The 19,277-nt window shown below is 36.5% G+C and overlaps 1 protein-coding gene across 4 annotated transcripts in view; it reads left to right on the top strand.

The window, feature by feature from the left end:
• The window catches only part of VPS13D (vacuolar protein sorting 13 homolog D), a gene marked incomplete at both ends in the record, with an annotated part of 103,760 nt that overhangs the window by 35,538 nt on the left and 48,945 nt on the right, over nucleotides 1–19,277 (top strand). For 3 of the 4 annotated variants that reach the window (XM_082009418.1, XM_082009417.1, XM_082009416.1), the window contains 21 exons: nucleotides 66–155; nucleotides 1,179–1,319; nucleotides 2,516–2,638; nucleotides 3,270–3,344; nucleotides 5,786–5,891; nucleotides 6,173–6,325; nucleotides 6,960–7,095; nucleotides 8,021–8,068; nucleotides 8,814–8,964; nucleotides 9,606–9,816; nucleotides 10,941–11,188; nucleotides 11,867–12,058; nucleotides 12,627–12,753; nucleotides 13,666–13,808; nucleotides 14,630–14,760; nucleotides 15,005–15,180; nucleotides 15,310–15,433; nucleotides 16,280–16,515; nucleotides 17,261–17,369; nucleotides 18,015–18,175; nucleotides 18,533–18,641. In XM_082009418.1, coding sequence (XP_081865544.1) covers nucleotides 66–155; nucleotides 1,179–1,319; nucleotides 2,516–2,638; nucleotides 3,270–3,344; nucleotides 5,786–5,891; nucleotides 6,173–6,325; nucleotides 6,960–7,095; nucleotides 8,021–8,068; nucleotides 8,814–8,964; nucleotides 9,606–9,816; nucleotides 10,941–11,188; nucleotides 11,867–12,058; nucleotides 12,627–12,753; nucleotides 13,666–13,808; nucleotides 14,630–14,760; nucleotides 15,005–15,180; nucleotides 15,310–15,433; nucleotides 16,280–16,515; nucleotides 17,261–17,369; nucleotides 18,015–18,175; nucleotides 18,533–18,641 — 2,990 coding nt within the window. The remainder of the gene's footprint in view (nucleotides 1–65; nucleotides 156–1,178; nucleotides 1,320–2,515; nucleotides 2,639–3,269; nucleotides 3,345–5,785; nucleotides 5,892–6,172; nucleotides 6,326–6,959; nucleotides 7,096–8,020; nucleotides 8,069–8,813; nucleotides 8,965–9,605; nucleotides 9,817–10,940; nucleotides 11,189–11,866; nucleotides 12,059–12,626; nucleotides 12,754–13,665; nucleotides 13,809–14,629; nucleotides 14,761–15,004; nucleotides 15,181–15,309; nucleotides 15,434–16,279; nucleotides 16,516–17,260; nucleotides 17,370–18,014; nucleotides 18,176–18,532; nucleotides 18,642–19,277) is intronic. The other variant, XM_082009419.1, reaches the window with a different exon arrangement.

The following is a 19,277-nucleotide window of genomic DNA, read 5'->3' as shown; positions in this document are numbered from 1 at the left end:
AGTTTATGAAATCAGGAAACTTGGTTGTTTTGCATTAGCATAACATTAACTTTTTTTTTTCCCAGGTTTGAATTTTCTCCAACATTTGAGAGCCAACCCTGAAGGCTATGCTCATTTCACCCTCTCTGGAGATTATTACAATCGTGAGCTTTCAGGTGAAATACTGGGGAGTTTGTTGTTTTCTTTATCTGAGTTTTGGAAAACAGCCTTGCTGCTACAGCAGCCTGAAATTCACCCAACATGGAATGCATATACAGGAATGTGAAAGGTTGACTTTTGTGATCCTGTGTGTGTGAGAACATGTGATCCTAGACAAGATACCTGAACGTGATATCAGATGGAGAGATACGGAAAGTAGAGAAATCGCTGATACAAAAGTTGCACTGAATTTTTCAAATGTAATTGCATGAAAAGGTTTTTCAAGAGCATGGCTGTTATGTAATGAGCTGTCTCTGTATTCACTTCTCCTTTTTAGTATTTAATTGTTCTGCTGCATTCAGTTTGTTACTTATTTCAGGAAGGAAAAGCACATGAGAGTAGGCGATTAGGCTGAAGACAATGGATTAACATAAGACGACCATCATGATTTGTATTTTAGATATAAAAAAGCAAGTTATGCCTCAATACAGATCAGACACTGACAAAAGAAATAATCTAGTTATGTGTTTTCTGTGAATTGGGAAACGAGATTTTCTGTTACAAAATTGATGACAACCACCTCAGGAATTATCTGTCAGTAATAAGGTAGTTTTTTTGTTTCTAAAAATATTTTGGGTGTTGTTTTAAAATAGCTTTTAGACCTCTGTCTTTTGTGATACTGAATAGTAGGCCAACTTATGTGTAATTGTGTGAAAGTAATTTTCAAAACTGTTTCAGAGAATTTAGTTCCAGCCAACTTCAATATGAAGCTGTAATTGCCTTCTAATGCCTTCCTCAGAATTAAGGTATTTCTGCAAGACCTTACATCATAATATACACTGGCTCAAATTGAGGAGCTAGAGCAACTTTGTATTAGGTCGTAAATTAAATCTGTAGGCTTACAAGTTCATCTTGAATGCAGATTGAAAGTAAAGGATCTCATTATTAATGTTGCATTGTTAAATATTTAGGTATGTAAACAGCATTCCAATGTGGCCTTCAAATGTGTAATACATGTGATGTTTTCTGTTTGTTCTCAGGCTGGGAGCCATTTATTGAGCCGTGGCCATGTTCAGTCTCCTGGCAACAGCAAGCTTCGAGCCGCCTCCACCCTTCCCGTCTGAAGCTGGAAGTAAAGGCGAAACACCGTTTGGATATAAACATTACCTCTGTCTTGATAGGTATGTAGGAATATTCCCTGAGAGTATCACTGTACGGTCTAATTTTCACTGTACTGAAAATGACAGGCATTTCTAATTGAGACCTACTGGTGTCCCATAGATGGAGGGAGGGAGATTTGGCACAAGTCCCTACATACTTCACATGATACTGTACACAGGTGTGCATTTAGGCAGCCTGTATTTTATCAGATACTGTGAAAGTGTAAAGACATGAGCTACACATTTTAGAGGTGAGTAGGAATTCCTTCTCTGGTCATATGAATGCTATCAAATTCATATGTTGTTTGAAATTTATTTTTAACCAGAAACAGGCTTTCATATAAAGCTTTCCATACTTCACAGTACTTTGAAATATTTTGATAAGCTCGTCATGTTTCAGTACTTTGACAGGTGTGTGTGGGAGCTACTCATTTCAGTTTTGCAGTCTCTGAAAACCTGAGCTGTCAATTCCCACCTCAGGACATCAAAATATTTTGTTCATCATTAACTCAAACTTCATGCAAGCTTCTGTGTTGTGAGAATATGATTGTGTGCATTTCCCAGAAATATTGTTGCTTATTCTGTATGTAAATCTGAATAATTTGTCGGTCATAATAAAAAAATATAAACGGCCTAACTTGCAAATGTAAAAGAAGAGCTTTCCTTGTTCCTTGAATATTGATTCCTTTCTCGTGCAAGGCCTGTGAGGTTGGCAGAAAGAGGGAGCCAAGGTGGGAGGAAAAGATGCAAATCAGTTGTTCCTAACAGTTCTCATGATGCTTTTTAATACTAGCAATAACAAGTAGTAAGGCTAGTTTATGATTAGTACTGTGGCAGAGGACTCTGATGGTGTCTTGCTGTTTATACAGGAATGTGCATAGAGAAAAAAATTAGAAAATGCTTCTAATATGAAAGGTAAATTGCCGTCTGAGGCAGAGCTTTTGCATTGCCACAGGAGTATCTTAAGAACATGGAAATACACTGAGAGTTTAAAAAAAAAAAATCTTAAGAATATAAAAACATTTGTTTTTGAAGACACTGCTTTGATTTCATGAGCTGCTGTTTGTCTTTAACTTATGTAAGTGGCTCACAGAAAAAGCAGTGAAGTAATGCTTCTGCCATTAAAGTGGAGTGACTTCAGTGTTACGAATTTAACATACTCTTCAATTACTTTGTTTACGTGGAGACATTTACTGTCTATGCTTCTATTCCTTTAGAACAATACACATGTACCAAACAGTCATGGATGGAAGATTACTGCAAACAGGACAAAGAAGTGAATGTAATCAGTTCAGAAGACTGGATGGGTTCTTCGGTGGATCCACCATGTTTTGGGCAGAGTATGATACTCATTAATCACACTTTATTTGAAACAGTCCTGATGTACATTCTCATCTGTCTACTTTATTACAAACATAAGTATTTGGTCTTCATAGCCTACAATGAATTGCTAGAGATATGTGGCAAAAGAAGACAAAAATGCTATTTTGTCTTCAATTCTTTAAAAACAAAAACCTTTGTGGCTACTTAGCTTTGAGTGAGAACTTTGTACTGGTAATTCTCCTTCCTTTTTTTGTCACGCTTTCTCAGTTAATGAGTAACTATCCTGTCAAATGTTAAATAAGAGTGTTGAGTTTAGGGTGTGTGCAGTTCAGAGGTGATCATTTTCTTTCTGTACACCCAAATGACTGAGTTTCTGGAAAAAAAGCTGTTATATTTGTGAAACAACTCCCTAAGTAAGATCTTTTGATATGTGGCAGGTCTTTTCAGCTTCTTTTCTCACAGTGTTACTTCTGCAAGAAATTTTAGCAATTCAAATGCCAACTAAGTGTAAGCAAATGGGTAGAGACTCATACACTGATTGCATGATGCCAGCTGTCTGTCTCTTTCCTGCTGCATGATGGGGAAGAGTTTACCTGTATCTCTGTGGTTTTTTTCTTAACTGCTAACTTTGTTCTTCCTGTCTGCCAGGCCTTCCTCTTGTCTACCTTAGAACTAGGAGTACAGCCAGTTTGACTAACCTAGAGCATCAAATCTATGCTAGAGGTACTGTATAGTAGAGAGACAAAAAGGGTTTTTTTCTTCTTTGGAAGACTCTTGTACAATAAATACTGTGTTGTATATGTGACTTGCTGGTAGATTGGCCTCTGTATTTAAAAACAAACAACTAACCCAAACGCAAACAATATAAGAGCCACTTTGCTTTTAAGCTGCTTTGCCTAGTATTTTGTTCTGTCTTTCTCTTGTGTTCCTCTCTGGGCCCTGTAGGAAAAAAGGGAGAAGCCTAACTAATCCTATGGAGGAAGGACTGTCTTTTTGAGGAAGGTTGTATGAATTGTTGACTATCCAATGTCCATTTTCCAGAGAGACAGTATACTGTGATTAAAAATAGCGTAAATCACAAGATTTAATTTAATATTCTAAAAATATCCAACAGTATGTTCAATGTACATACTTATGCTTGATTCAGTATGTATATATAGCTACTTAAAACATTCAGATGTCTTCAGAAGGACAGTCTGTTTTCAATAAGCATTAGGAGGCAAGGCATTCCTAATAAATACCTTGTTAATTTGTTTGGTTTATATTTGACAGTGCAGTCTCTGGGCAAAACCATCAGTTTGAAGTAAATTTTTTTTTCTTAATTTTTTACATTTACGGAAGACAAAACAGCACACTTGATAATTATATTGCCCCTGTAGAAAAGTTGTTATATGGGAGGACAGAAACCTTCCTATAAATCGACATTTGTGGCCCATTCAGACTGCCCCTTAGAAAAATTTTGTCTGAGTGGTTGCAGACAGTTCATAGATGCTTAAAATAAAAACCCAAAAAATGGAAAAAAATAGGAGAATTTATTTTTATTGGGTATTTTTTCAGGAAGTGTTTTTTGGGAACAAATCAAACAAAAAAATCTTGTAATATTTATTGCTTGGCTGTTAATGGGTGTTGCAACTAAATTACTAAATGAGTTATGACAAAAAAAACTCCTTGTAATGGTAGTCTTTATTTTCAGGCAGTAATCTCAAAATGCAGCATTTACATTATGTTTTCTTTTGAAAATCAGGCCACAGTCCCAAAAATTCTTTTAAAAAAGTCTCAAAAAAATAAATTGGCAATTGATTAAATGCCAGAGTAAAAGTTAATTTGGTTTCTGTCTGGACTAGCCAAAAAATAGTGTAAAGTCAAGCTCAATACTAAAAAGTTTTGGTTTTTTGCAGTTGGCAATAAGAGTTTTCGTTGTTAAGAATTTAATCTTTCTCTGTAAGATTTAGAGAGATCAGGTTTAAGTCTCCATTGACAGTATAAGGTATATAGGAATTTGATGTTGATTTGCAAGTAAGTTCTATGCGATCATCAGTAAGTCCTTCAAAAACTTACCTGCCCACCCGTGTTACCCCTTCTTGCCTCTGTAAACCTGTACTTAAGTTATTCCTAGTTAGACACATGTTGCAGTGGGATAAATGGGTCTCAAAACATGAAGTACTTGAACTTGGTATCAGTCAGCCTTTGGAGTGGCTGTAGATAAATTCTGTGGAATAGATTTAATTTCTCTCTTACATTTTGTTAAGCAGATGATTTATTGTGTGTCCTTCTTTCTACTTCTCTCATACAAAAAGCCATTTATCACAGAATCACAGAATCACAGAATCACTAGGTTGGAAAGGACCTTTAAGATCATCAAGTCCAACCATTAATCCAGAACCACCATGTCCCCTAAACCATGTCCTGAAGCGCCACATCCACACGTTTTTTTATCTTCCGTTTTATCTTCCTTTTTAAGTAAGTTACTGGAATTTGACAGGATTTTAAGTACGAAGATGAGAGTAACACTTGTATGCTTGTTAGTAATGCATACTTGAAAAAAGTCAAACATGGTAGGTGAAGTTTCTTCTTCTGGGGCTTTGCTGTCCCAGCATTTTAAGAAAACCAGATTACCTTTGATTGCATTCAAATTATTATTCATACTTTGTTGTAGTGGGCTTTATGCAGTATAGGAAAATATTTCAGTCTTTGACGACAGAAGTCCCATCTAAAGGGATACCTGAGGGGTACCTGTATTCGTCACATTAAATAGAGCATAGATCTTAAGTGAATATGTGTTTAATACTTTATGAGCATTTGGATGTACATGGAAGGTTACTGATTATGGTTGAGTTTTTAGTTAGGTTTTCTATATGTTAGTTATAACTGGAGGCATAGTATTTTCTAAGACTTGATATGAAGGAACAAAAGAACATGTATATTAAGCACAGTTCCTGGGGGGGGAGGTGATATAGGGGAAGACTTTGTTTGCTTTGTATCATTTCTGTAATAGTTACTAGATTTTAAAATTTTTGTAGTAATCTGTTAATCTGTTTCTTCAATCTGTTTTTCTTTAGTTAGTGCAGGTCATGGTTCTCCAGCCATGCTATCTCATCCTATGCTAGCATCTGATGAATGCTTCTCTCGTAAGCATTTAGACAAGTCTTTATTCTGTTTTATAGCTGAAATGAAGACTCCAAAACGTAGGCAGCCATTTGTCCCATTTGCTCTACGAAATCATACTGGATGCACTCTGTGGTTTGCTACCCTAACTACAACACCTACCCGGTAAGAACCTGTTGTGTGATCACTTTGACGATATTTGTCTGGCTTCTCTAACATGTCAACCAAACTCTGTTGTTTTCAGTGTTTTTGTTTTCTTGCAGAGAAACATAGGCAACTCCCAGTCTTTCTAGTTAAGAGCCTTTTCTTTGACAGAGAGATAGTTTTACTACCAAAAAAAAAAAAGTTTTTTTCAAGAGGCCCAACAGAATTTGAAAACTGGTCAGATAACATTAAAAAGGTACTGAGACAGACTAAAAGGCACTTGTTACTTTTTTTCTTCACAGGGCTGCACTGTCTCACAGTGGGAGTCCAGGTGTTGTTCCTGAGGAAAATGGGACATTGCTGGATGATGCCCATAATGTCAGTGAATGGCAAGAAGTTATCACGGGGGCAGAGATTCCATTTGAATTTGAAGCCAGAGGCAAACTCAGACACAGGTGAAGGGGCCAGGCTATGAAATGCATTTTGACACACTCATACATGGAACACATAGGGTCATAGTTGTGTGGACACTGGCAGATGTTAAATAAAAGGTGGATTTTTTTAACATCTCCTGTTAATGTTTTGTTTTTAAATATTCCAAACTCACATTTAAAGTGAAGTTATCAGTTTTCTAGGAAGCAGCATATATTGCTCTTGGTGGTAGCCGTTTCTAGATGTGAACTGGATCATTGTAAGCTTTTAGAAAGACTTAGGGGCCTCAATTACAAATCATATGTCCTTTATGCTGAAGGAGTGGGCAGGTGGGGCAGTTGTTGGTTGTTAAGCCTAAGTGTTATCAGTGTTAAGAACAAGAACAACTTGTTAACAGATATGTAGCATGCTTTTATTTTTGCTTATATGGCATAGTTGTACTTCTGTATGTTCATTAGGGAAGGTGGAACAATTGAACAGATGCAAAATCAGGTCTGTCTTTGTGAAATGGAAAAACTCTTGGGACTTTTTTTTTTATTTTAATGCTTCAGCAGCGTTCTCTTCTCAGAACCCAGAGGATGTTCTTGGTTTGAACTGTTTGGCGTTTACACCATATAATAATGTTTAATAATAATTTAACTTGATCTAACCTGGTAGGCACACGCATGATCTAAGAATTCATCAGTTGCAAGTGAGAGTAAATGGCTGGGAAGAAGTCAGTCCAGTATCAGTAGACAAAGTTGGAACGTTTTTCCGATACGCTGCACCAGACAAGAACTCATCCTCTTCTACTGTAAGTTCTGATTTTGAGTGTTAGTTTTAATAGAATACATTATTTGAGAGTAATGGTGTCTCCAAGATTTTGATCTTAAAGCAGCTGCTGTATGAGATTGTCCTCTTTCCAGTTAGCGGTCAGAGCTTCCAATGACAGACCCAATATATTAGTGACAATGTCATGGACTCACGGAGGTTGAGCTTTAAATCAACACAGCATTTCAGCAGCTATTTTTATTTCTTCTATTGCAGGAATGCTTTTCATGTGTTTAATTTACTTAAAATAAACAACACTGGCAATTTCCTGTAAGCCTAGAGATTGTTGAAATATGTGGCTGCTTAGACAAAATATACTTGTCATGAAGAAAAAATGCAATTGTAGTAATGGGCAGGCTGGCAGTTGGTGGTTGAGGCTCAGTGACAAAAATGATCTTGTGGATTTTGAAACTAGTTAAGTTTTGAGACTAGTTACTGTAAATTGTTGAGCACTGGAGAAATTGGAAGTTGAGATCATTTTGGTATAAAACAGGATTAGCATTTAATTTCATGATACTACTGGCAAGAGCCAGTAGTCTCTTATTTGAATTGTTTCTGATGTTTTCACAGTGAAGCGTGAAAAGCATCATCTCTCCCTGTAACTTGATTCTTGAAGGAAAAGGATGCAAAGTAATGAGAATTGATGTTCAGGAACATCTTCTGTAGCTGCTCTTTTTTTTTTTTTTTAAACAACCTTTTTCCTTCACCTTTGTTTCTTTTTAAAGCAGTATTACAAACAGGTTTTGCTAATATAGTTCTGACATGTTTTCCAAGCTGTATTGAAGATCAGAAGCACAAAGTGATGAAAGTATTTAGCTTATTCTTCTGTAGTGATGTTCTGTATTACAACTGAGAAGAGTATCTTAAAATTTGAACAACTTCAACTTTCTTGTTTACTTTTCTCCCAGCTTGGAAGCCCAATAAGTAGAACAAATATAATACATCCACAAGTCTACGTGAGTATATATTTTCATTTTTTGAGAGCTTCTTAAATAAGACTAGCATAATACTGCAAGTGAGCTGGCTTTTCTGTCCTTCTACAACCTTTTCAATAAAAAGGAAACAAAAGTCAGGCGAACAAAATGAACTTTCAAATCAGAACAAGTATTTAACATGACTTACTGTTCCTCAGCAGTGTAAATGGTTGTTTGAAGAATGGGTCTTGAATTCCAGCATGTGAGCACATTTAAAATGTGGTTTTCAGGATCGAAGTGGCAATGACTTTGTGTAATGTAGGAGATAAAACACCAGAGTAGAAGGGCAGCTAAGAGTGAGGAAAGTATGAATATTTTAAGAAAGCACCACCTTATTTTTTAGTTTTGACAGATAGGAATAATGGGTGACTGTTACTTATATGAGGCTTGGAATTCAAACTCCATGAATTTATAAAATAAGGGAATAGTAAGGTAGTGCATAGTGTTCTTTTAGGATCTATATTGCTCTTGCTTGAACTACATCGTTTTGAAAAAGATATTGGAGTTAGTAGTATTTACAATAGTAGTAGTTATTTTCATTGTGTTTTGAGGAGGAGGTACAGGATTACAAGTCATTATTATGAAACTATGTATACCTTAGGTGTTGCACGTGGTTGGACTCAGTTGGCAAGTTTTTACTTCAGCAGTTTCTGCTTCAAAACTGAGGTGTCCCTCTGCTACATGTAATCATTACCTGAGCTTTTTAATGCTTTTAAATATCTTCCAGTTTTCTTCATTGCCTCCAGTTCGTTTAGTATTTGAAGTTACTATGGAAGGTAGTGCTCGGAAAGTGATAACAGTCCGTTCAGCCTTGATTGTGAAGAACAAGCTGGAAACACCAATGGAACTAAGACTAGATAGTCCTTCTGCTCCTGACAGTAAGTATTGTATATTTCTTCCACGCTATGGGGAATCTTTAGCTTCCTCCCCAAGAAGATTCACCACTGTCTTTAATGGTTGACAACAAAGTAGACCACCCTGGAGGGGAAACAGGTAATGTTAAGAAGAAAATGATCAGCAAGGTAAGCTTAGAGAACCCAGCAGGATTTTTGCTTATTGTTCAGGTAAACAGGGAAAGCTGAGACTCTTGTAAAGACTGAATCTTGTTTCTGTATGTAGCACCTTGTATCTTTTAGCAGTAGTCTAGAAGGTTTCGGGTGTTAGCATGAGAAAGTGCAGTCTAGCAATGTAGTGATATGCTCATAATGTACCCAAAATGTAATGAATGAGGTCTTTTTGAAATAAGCTTTTTCGCTAAAGCATCTGAGAAGAATTTGAATTCCAGCAACCTTTTAGTCTGCTTCCAGATTCAGATTCACACACCTAAATTTATCTGCTGCCAGATTGTTAATAGGACTTAAAACAACAGGTTGGTGTTTGAAACATTCATAAAGTAGCTAGTGTTTTATGTTAAAACAAAATATGTGGCTTCAAAAATTTGAGGCTTACTGTTTGAAAATTTTATACTTTTCAGTAAAGGGGCCTGTTTTGATATATGTATTTTCTTCTCTGGTTGCAGAACCTGTAGTTCTTCCAGCAGTTATGCCAGGAGATTCCTTTGCTATTCCATTACATCTTACATCTTGGCGTTTGCAAGCCAGGCCAAAAGGAATGGGAGTGTTTTTCTGTAAGGCTCCAATTCATTGGACTAATGTTCAGAAGACGGCAGAAGTATGTAGCAGCAAGCGAGAGTGTCACTCAATGGAGTCTGAAAATAGCCGATTTTTCAGGTAATTAAGACCGAATTATTTCTCTGTGAGCTGTATTATCTGCTTCTGATAAATGAAATACTGTGAAAGTAAATAACAGGAAGAAAATACTTGCAGATGAAAGCTGCTGCCATTTATTGGGATGTTTTGTTCGGTCTGTTGAATGAGAAGCATTGAAACATAATTGCTGTATTTCTGCAGGGCTTCTTGAAGCCCCTTTGACTGTTAGCAAATGTCTGAAAATACAAAGTAAGCACACAATATTTATACTTACTGTAAAAAAGAAAAGGTTAGAAAATAGAACGTGGACTTAAATTATGTAGTCTCTCTCACGGAGAATAATGAGTCGTTTGCCATTGTGTATTTGCAAATACTCATTTTTTTGTCCTGAATGTGCTGTGCTCTCTTCTAAGCCCAAAAATGGTGCTGCATAGTGAGGTCTTAATGGAATTTTGTGGTTATCTGATCTGATGGATACAGTGATACTCTCAATGTAGGAAATACTAGAATACAGATTATGGGACTTGTTTTGGGAAATGACCTTTGCATACTATATAGTTACTGCTGTGTCTTAGTTCCATAGTTCATTTCTTAATATGCTGTTCTTGAACGTATCACAGAAGGAAAATTAACAAATTATTTAAAATGAAAGTTTACTTACTCAATTTTTTGCCCTAACTAATGAAAAACTGAAGTGTCACGTGGCCAAAGCAAGGATATATCTACTGGGACAAAGGACACATTCAGCTTTTATGTTTAAGAACGTGATTTTCGTTTACTTTAACAGTTAAAAACTCTTTTTAGTAATAGTAGATAACATGTTCCTGTGATTCTATGGAAGTTGGTTTTAAAGTTGGTAAAAGCAATTTTCTGTTAGGTCTCTGAACAGATGAGCTTTTTTGAGCTACTAAATTAATTCTTTGATTAAAATCAGGAAACTCCTGTTGTCTTAATGTTAGGCATAAACAAAAAATACCTCACACTCAAACTCCAAAGTGATTATGTGGAGAGCAGTTCTAAATGCTGGTTTTGCTATCAGTCCTGAAGTTACAGCATGTTGTGGTATTTAATGCAACACACAAAGACAAGGTTCAATTATTCCGCCAAGTTCATTGACTTATTCTCACATATGTCTGCCTTCACAGGTTTTGTGTGGCTATAAAGAAAGAAAATTACCCGGATTACATGCCTTCCAACATATTTTCTGACAGTGCTAAACAGATTTTCAGACAGCCTGGGCATACTATTTATCTCTTGCCGACGGTGGTAATCTGTAACTTGCTGCCTTGTGAACTTGAGTTCTATGTTAAAGGAATGCCAATTAATGGGACGCTAAAGCCTGGCAAAGAGGCAGCATTGCACACAGCTGATACATCTCAGAACATTGAGCTTGGTAAGGTTCTTTTTCAGATACCAATTTCTGATCCTCCTAGAGGAATACCTCAATATAACTGTTTCTTGTACAAGGAACTATGGTGCAAGAATGGAAAAGTTAAAAAAATTGAAAGCATTTATATGATTATTTCATTAGGTTGCAGGGCTTCTTATAGTTAATAACCAAGTGCACACATCCAAAAAAAATTACTAATATTGCCATCATTCCCCCAAATCTGTCAGCTGTCTTGGTTTGTTCCTTATTTGGCTCTTTTTTCATTTTCCTGAGAGTGGAAACAGTTGGAAACTGGAGAGAACAGTGATAAATGAAGGGAATAAATCAAATAAGTTCCCAACATTTTGGGTGGTTTTGCTCTTTTCTTTCTGGCAGAAAAACTTGGTGTTGAGAGGATGGTATGGAATTATTCAACACTGGCTGGACTTCTGATGCCTAAGGCTGTAATTAGCCCTAAGCAGGGTTCTTTACAGAAGTTTTTTTGCTGTTTGTGACTTAAATTGAGGCATTTCTTCATGAGGTCAGAGGTTACTACACTGGGCAGATGTAAAGGTTAATCTGGGTAAACCATATGAAATAGTCAGAAAGACCAAGCCATGTGAAACACCAACCTGTACGCTTATCAGAAACTAATGTTTCTGTGTGGGTGATGTTTGGTTTTATTTTGTTTTGTTTTCATAGGGGTATTGCTAGAAAACTTCCCAATCTGCAAAGAGCTGTTGATTCCTCCTGGTACACAAAACTATATGGTGCGGATGCGATTGTATGATGTCAACAAACGACTGCTAAATTTGACCATAAGGATTGTATGTCGTGCTGAAGGTTCTCTAAAAATACTAATTTCAGCACCATATTGGTTAATCAACAAAACAGGTAAGTTTACAGTATTTTCTTTCATACCTGTAATCATAAACTGGGCAATAAAGATTTCATGCAGTGTTTTCACTTCCTTTTTGGCCAAATAGAGCTTTTAAGCACTACTTAAGAGGAATTAAAGTTGCAGGATTTTTTTTTTTTTTTCCAGCAGCTGTTGTTTGATTCAGGTAACATAGACTTTTCAGTTGTTATATTACAGATTTTCAAACATTAGCTTTTGTACCTCTAAATAAGTCAACATAGAGTAGATCACTGTTAAAATTGTGGTTTTCAAAGACTGTGAAATGCCTTGAGAAAGCAGCAGGTCTAGATTGCAGTTATTTTATGTTAACATCCATTGACACTTTCAGAGGTGCAAGAACTCCTTTTGTGCATGGACCAGATTCCGTGGCTTGCAGCTGTTAATAGGTCTGGCTGTTCAACGGGTTAGCTGGAGAACTGAGAGAACGCATGTAGACTAATGGCTAATATTAATTCCTTAATTTGAAGTAGTTTTTACCATTCTCACTTAATTTGTGCAAAGGTAAAGTGTAGTTTAATGCTCCATTTTTTTATTTACTTAAAGGATTACCACTTATCTTCAGACAAGATAATGCAAAAACAGATGCTGCGGGTCAGTTTGAAGAGCATGAGCTTGCTAGAAGCCTCAGCCCACTTCTGTTCTGTTATGCTGATAAAGAACAGCCAAACTTGTAAGTAATACCACAAGAAGAGCAGACACGAGGAACCTTGCAAAGTATGAAAGTAATTTACAGAGGATCGGGTGCTGATATATTAGTATGAATATCATGTAGGAAAAGTCTTTCCCTATTAAGATGACCTATTAAGTTATTAAGCTTCTAAATACCGAAATAAGTGTATTGGATCTTCAGATATTTCCTACTGAAAACTCCTTGGTTGGCTGTGCTGTGTCTGCAGGCTGCTTTGGTTTTGTTTTGCACGTTTTGAACTCATGCTTCTTTTGTAAGAAAATCAAAAACCTTTTTGAAGAGACTTCCGAGTTGTATAAATTACTTCGTTACCACAAAAAAACCCCACTCCAAACCCCTAATACTAAACTCTGAATGTTAACAGAGAAGCAGTAGCAGTCACTTAGTAGGAAGTCCACATGCAGCAGAGCTATTGTGATAGTGATGTAAAAGGAAATGGCAGTATTTTGGAAAGGAAACTTTTCAGCCTCTTTAATTGGTATCAAGGAGAGAATTTGCTTTTTCCATGAAAATAAGAAATAAGAACATGATTTAAAATAACCGTATCTAAAATGTTCTGGGATTTTTGCTCGACTGAACATCACAAATTTATCACAAAAATTTATTCCAACTTTTTTCTTTCAAATTTAAAAGACACACAAATGTCGTCGTCGTTAATCAGTCTGAAAATTACCAAGCCTTTTACTACATGACATGGTCACTGAATCTTGACCAACATGTTAAAAGAGCTTATGGCAGAAATGCAGAATGAATTACTCAAGAAAAGATTTATTGTGGCTTCTAATGCTTTTATATTAAAACACAAATGTTCTTTTTGTATCTGGGTATGTGTTTGATCATCAGCATCGTGTTGATTTAAATGAGTAAATCTGTGTGTTTTCTTCTTACTCTTAGATGTACAATGCGGGTTGGAAAAGGAATCCATCCTGAAGGTATGCCTGGCTGGTGCCAGGGTTTCTCCCTGGATGGTGGTAGCGGTGTCAGAGCCCTTAAGGTGATCCAGCATGGAAACCGGCCAGGCCTCATTTATAACATTGGTATGTGTTGACAGGAACATTTGAGAAATACTGTAGAATGATGTCAGTGACGCCAGAAATGGAACAACTACAGCAGGGAAACATGTGTTGTTAAAGGTTTTGAGGGTCCAGAGAAAATTCTTAAACAAAAAATAATATTCTGAGAATTTTTATGTCTTGATTTTGAACTGCATTAGCTTAAAAATCAGGTTTCGGTTATTTTTATATTTCTTTATTGAGTGTTAGTTACTGCATTTACAAACTGTTCTTTCTGTTTCTGTATCTTTACTCCCCCTGAATGTTACTTCTAAGTACATTTGAAATCCCACCACATTACTGTCTTTGATTGTTTTGAGTGTCTGTATACTGTAGCTGTTCAGCCATGTGCTACTTCTGTGGTTTTTGCTTTCTGGTGCCTCTGTAGGCTGATGAGGAGCACAGCGTCTGTCTTCCTTGCGCTCCTAGTGTATGTAAAGTGCAATTTCCTCGGAAGATTTTAGTTTTTAATTAAATGACAGTTTGGAAGTTACTCCACAGCGATTTTTGAGGAATTTTTCATATGTTCCATTGGTTTGCTTGTGATGGGAAATAGTTTTTTTGGGTTTTTTATCTTCAGTGTTTATGATCTCTACATTGTCTTGAGAAACAACGGATAATAGATACCATAAAATTACATTTACTGTTTAAAATAATGTTTCAAAAAATGGCAGTGGTATGGCAGAAACAGCACATCTGAGGAACTGAAGAAAAAGAACTTTTGGTACATGAAATGTATGGTGGCAAATGTCTTTTGTTTTCTCTTGTAAATAATAGCTCTATTTTTAACTTGTTTTTATTACTAGGTATTGATGTTAAAAAAGGTAGAGGCCGTTATATTGATACGTGCATGGTAACATTTGCACCCCGTTACCTATTGGACAATAAATCAACCTACAAGCTTGCCTTTGTTCAGCGGGAATTTGCCAGAGGTCGGGTAAGATGCTTCCTTTTTGTTCCTTGTTATTGCAATACCTGTAGTTAGTCACAGCATCTTCTAACCAAAAAGAACACAAACATTATCCTTGAAAGTATTGTTGGCTGGTTATGAGGATCTTTCTCATTATTCTAATACTAGCATCCCCCGACCAGATTAATTGCTGTGTTTTTATTTGAGAGATACATAGATTCATAAGGTATTAATACAGATAGGATATGTGTTTGCTAATTTCTGTTACCAGGGAACATCCAATCCTGACGGCTATATCTCCACGCTTCCTGGTTCCAGCGTCGTGTTCCACTGGCCACGTAACGATTATGATCAACTATTATGTGTGAGACTAATGGATGTCCCAAACTGCATTTGGTCTGGGGGCTTTGAGGTCAACAAAAATAACTCGTTCCATATTAATATGAGGTAGCTATTACATGTAAATCTTCTGTAGCATACTTCCATTTTTTGATAGAAGTAGTTTTTTAACACTTATGACTGTGGATAACGCAGATCAGAAGCCTCCCTCTCTTACACGTGTTTGTTCTTGTTCAGGGACACCCTGGGAAAGTGTTACTTCTTAAGAGTAGAAATTACTCTTCAAGGAGCCACGTACCGCATTGCGTTCAGTGACACAGATCAGTTACCTCCACCTTTCCGCATAGACAATTTTTCTAAGGTAAAAGCAAAAAATAACTTTTTTTCCCCTTTTATTTTTTAGTAAAAACCAAGAAAAGTATGAGTTATTTTATATTTGTTGGAAGAGGGAGCTGACTAGCTTGTGTAATGAAATAAAATGAAAGTGTGTGTAGCAAGAGGTATTTGTATATAATAACTGTAAATTTCTGAACTTTTAGTAAAAATTGGTAGTACTTAACTATGTCATCTTGTTGAAATAATAGTGCTAACATTGTGGCTTTAATGAATGCATTAAAAGTCTTACAAGGAAGAGCATTATTACTGGTGAGAAAATTGTGCTAGGGTGATAGTTTGTAATCTGTTCTGTGTTATTTTCAGCAGTTGAATAACCTGTAAAAAGAATTCGGGCTACTGCTGCCACTTCCTTTCTCTCTGTCTTTGGGCTTCCATGTCAGTGATTATAAAAATTAGAGAATTTACTTTGCTCATTTTACAGTAACTTACTGATTGCCTTTTGATCAGAGCAAGGGACAGAGCTCTTAGTAGTTATTGGTTCTCATTCTGTATTTTGGTACTGAACTATTAAATAAAACTGAGCAAGCGTCTTAATTTTGATTAGAAGGGTTTGAGATGTTACCATGGGACTAAAGACATTTTGAACCATGAATGACAGATAAAAGCAAAGATGGTATTTCTCATCCCTTTGAGACTATCTTTAATTGAGACCCAAATGGAAGGAAATGCATATGAAACCATTGAGAGGGCAGGGAAGGAGTGAGGTGAACATGTTTCAGTGATCAGCTCCTGAAAAATGAGCAAATGATAGCCAAAAAATCTGATTAACAATTTCTGTGTGAGACCAAATCCTCTTTTGTAACTATTACAGGTCCCAGTTGTTTTTAATCAGCACGGTGTTGTTGAGCCAAGACTGTACACTGAAGTGAAACCCATGACCTCTCTGGATTATGCATGGGATGAACCTGTCCTACCACCTTTTATAATGCTGACAGTTAAGGGGGCCGGCTCCTCAGAAATCGTCTGTAGCATGAATGACTTCCAAGATAGCAAGCAGCTTTACTATGAAAACTTCATTTATATTGCTGCTACATATACTTTCTCAGGGTAATTCTTCATATGTGAAGATATTTTGAATGTTCACTGATATTCTCTTAATGGTTACCATTTGAAAAACTTTCAAATGTAGCTAAACTTTTGTCAACCTTGCAAGTTAGCAGAAGAAATACCGAAAGTCAGAATTTGAGTCTGGCACTCGGTAAGCTGTGTATCTCACCTCCTTTGGTCATGGTAACTTAGCTTGATAGGTGCCGCTTGCCATTGTATATTTTATCACATAGTGAGAAAGATTTAGCATATGGTATCTGCTGTTGATGCCCAACTGTCATCTCAGAAGAGCAGGGATGTTTAGGGTCACATCTGGGGGCTTAACTTCATTTGGTACATAAAGAACACTTGACTACAGGACATACCTCTTTATGACGTGCCTGTGAATTTTAAACTTGCGCTAGTTTATATGCTATTGAAAACAGCTATGGGAGATTGATAGATGTTTTGTTGCTTTCCTCAATATAAGGCAGAAAATTTTCTTTGGAATTCATCTGCTTTGCCTGTGAAGTTCCTAATCGCAGTGAGAAATCAAAGCCCCTCTTAAGAATGTACTCAAATTGACAGCTTACACTAGTAATTCCAAAAATAACAAGAGGGGGAAAAAAAAAACACAACATAAATTTTTGTCTGGCTATGTTGGAAGCGTAAGCTTCCTCTGTTGGATTTTGTTACAGATCTAATTCTGTCTACAGAAGCAGCAGCTACTCTGAATAAACATGATGATGTTTTCTTGGTCTTCTAGTTTACAGGAACCAAGTGTAAGACCAGTTGCTTCAAATAAGGATGCTGCATATGCAGAGCTTGTCCTTGATGTTTCTCCAAAGACTCAACGAGTTGTACTGAAAAAGAAGGTACCAAGACACATTTGATTTTATTAGAATGCTGTTGCTCTGTGCTGAAGTAAAATCATAGGCTGGGAGAAGGAAAAAATAAAAACATTTTCACGGTAACTTTTAAAGGGTAGAGACAGACTCCATGAAAGCGACAGGTTGTTCCAATTCAGGTTGCCTGAATTATGGTGGTGCTTCCATTTAAGACTTTTATGGGGGCAAGGGTGACAGAAACAGGAATTGGAATAAAAGTAGTAAGGAACATTTTAAATTCCTCTAAGACAACCAAGTGCGGTAATTGTATGTTGGATGTTGTAATGAAGTGACAAGGTAGGGCATGCTTCCTTTTTGGTTGCATTGTAAGGCAAATCTTCTATTTCTGGAGCTCTTAAGAAATAGAAACTGTATTTAAATATTGCTGAGATTAAAAATAGCTTGTAAATACAGCTCTGCATCTAACAGCGCTAACATAGGATGCGTATTCATTGAATATTGGAGTTGAATTAGGAGTTCTTATACAAACTAGTTTCTAATTCAGGGCTTTGAAGTTAAATATGTACAAGTCATTCCAAGAATTATAATGCAAAGCATCTGATAGCAAAACAGAACATAAATATTTGCTTTGTACTGCTGCGTTCATTTAAATGTTGAATTTCTATGCACCAGGAGCCAGGAAAACGATCCCAGCTTTGGAGAATGACGGGCACAGGAATGCTTTGCCATGAAGGTTCTTCAGTTCCTCATAACCCCCATAAACCTTCTCCTCGGTCTGTGGACTCTTGCATGATTTTAGATATTGCAGGTCTGGCAGCTGTCACAGATAACAGGTATTGCAAATACAGTTTCTCAGGAAACTGATGTAGGTTCTAACCATGTCTTTGAAAGAATACTTTAACATTATATTCTTTGAATAAGGAAAGAAATTATTCTGAAAGCGTGTGGAACAGGTAGATTCTACCTGGCTTCGTGAATGGTCCTCATGATCATTTTTGTGACTTGGAAGTATTTTTAAAAGCATGACTAATATATTTTCAGCAGCAGACTGTTAAAAGAGCACTTCAGAAGTGAGATTAGGAAAATGAGGTTGAACAAAATTAGAGTAAGTGTTCCTCATTAACACATCTCAAGAGTAAAACTGACAAGTTGTAATCCGCTAAGTGTCGGGCGGCATGCTTTCGTTGCAGGTACGAGCCCCTGATGTTGAGAAAGCCTGATCGACGGCGCAGTACTACCCAGACATGGAGTTTCTGTGATGGAAAGTTGACCTGTGGTATTCATGGACTTGTTGTCCAGGTCAGTACGGATTATATGTTGAACTTGACTGTTGCCGATACAGATGGCAGAGTCATTTGGGCTTAGTATTGAAGTGAACTAAAAGCTTTGAGCCTAAGTTCAGAATACGGAGGAAACCAGACTTGTGCAGATGGCTTGTGTGGTTTAAATTCATGTGTGAATGTTCTTATCAATTTCAAATAATTAAACACCTTGCACTATTAATTTGAAAGTAAATAATTAGAAAATTAATAGTACATCACTGTTAAAAATGAACAGCATAGTGATAAATAGAGCCTTGATATTCTCGCACATACCAAATGTGAAAATGCTGCAGATTGTGTCAGTATGACTGATGAAAGTCACGATTTGTGTATAACCATGCACTTCTCAGAATCATGGTTCTAACATTTTAGTAGTAAGAGTTTTAAAAGCAGTTTCAATTGTTTGCTCTTTCTTTGTGTTCCAGGAAACTCTGACTTGCAGATAGCTAACACCTGCAAACTATTTGATAATTCTGCCTGCTGATATTAGAATTTGTAGGCACAGAAACCTGGATTGCTTTTACAAATTCTAGAACTAAAAGTCAAAGAATTTTGTTCCTTTTTTTTCTTAAAGGGTTTCAACGATATTTATCCACTGCTCACAAACAAATTT

The sequence above is a fragment of the Phaethon aethereus genome, assembly GCF_964289735.1.
Source record: "Phaethon aethereus genome assembly, chromosome: 21".
NCBI lineage: Eukaryota > Metazoa > Chordata > Aves > Phaethontiformes > Phaethontidae > Phaethon > Phaethon aethereus.
Note: the sequence above shows the minus strand (reverse complement) of the source record. Positions and strands in the feature narration are given on the sequence as shown.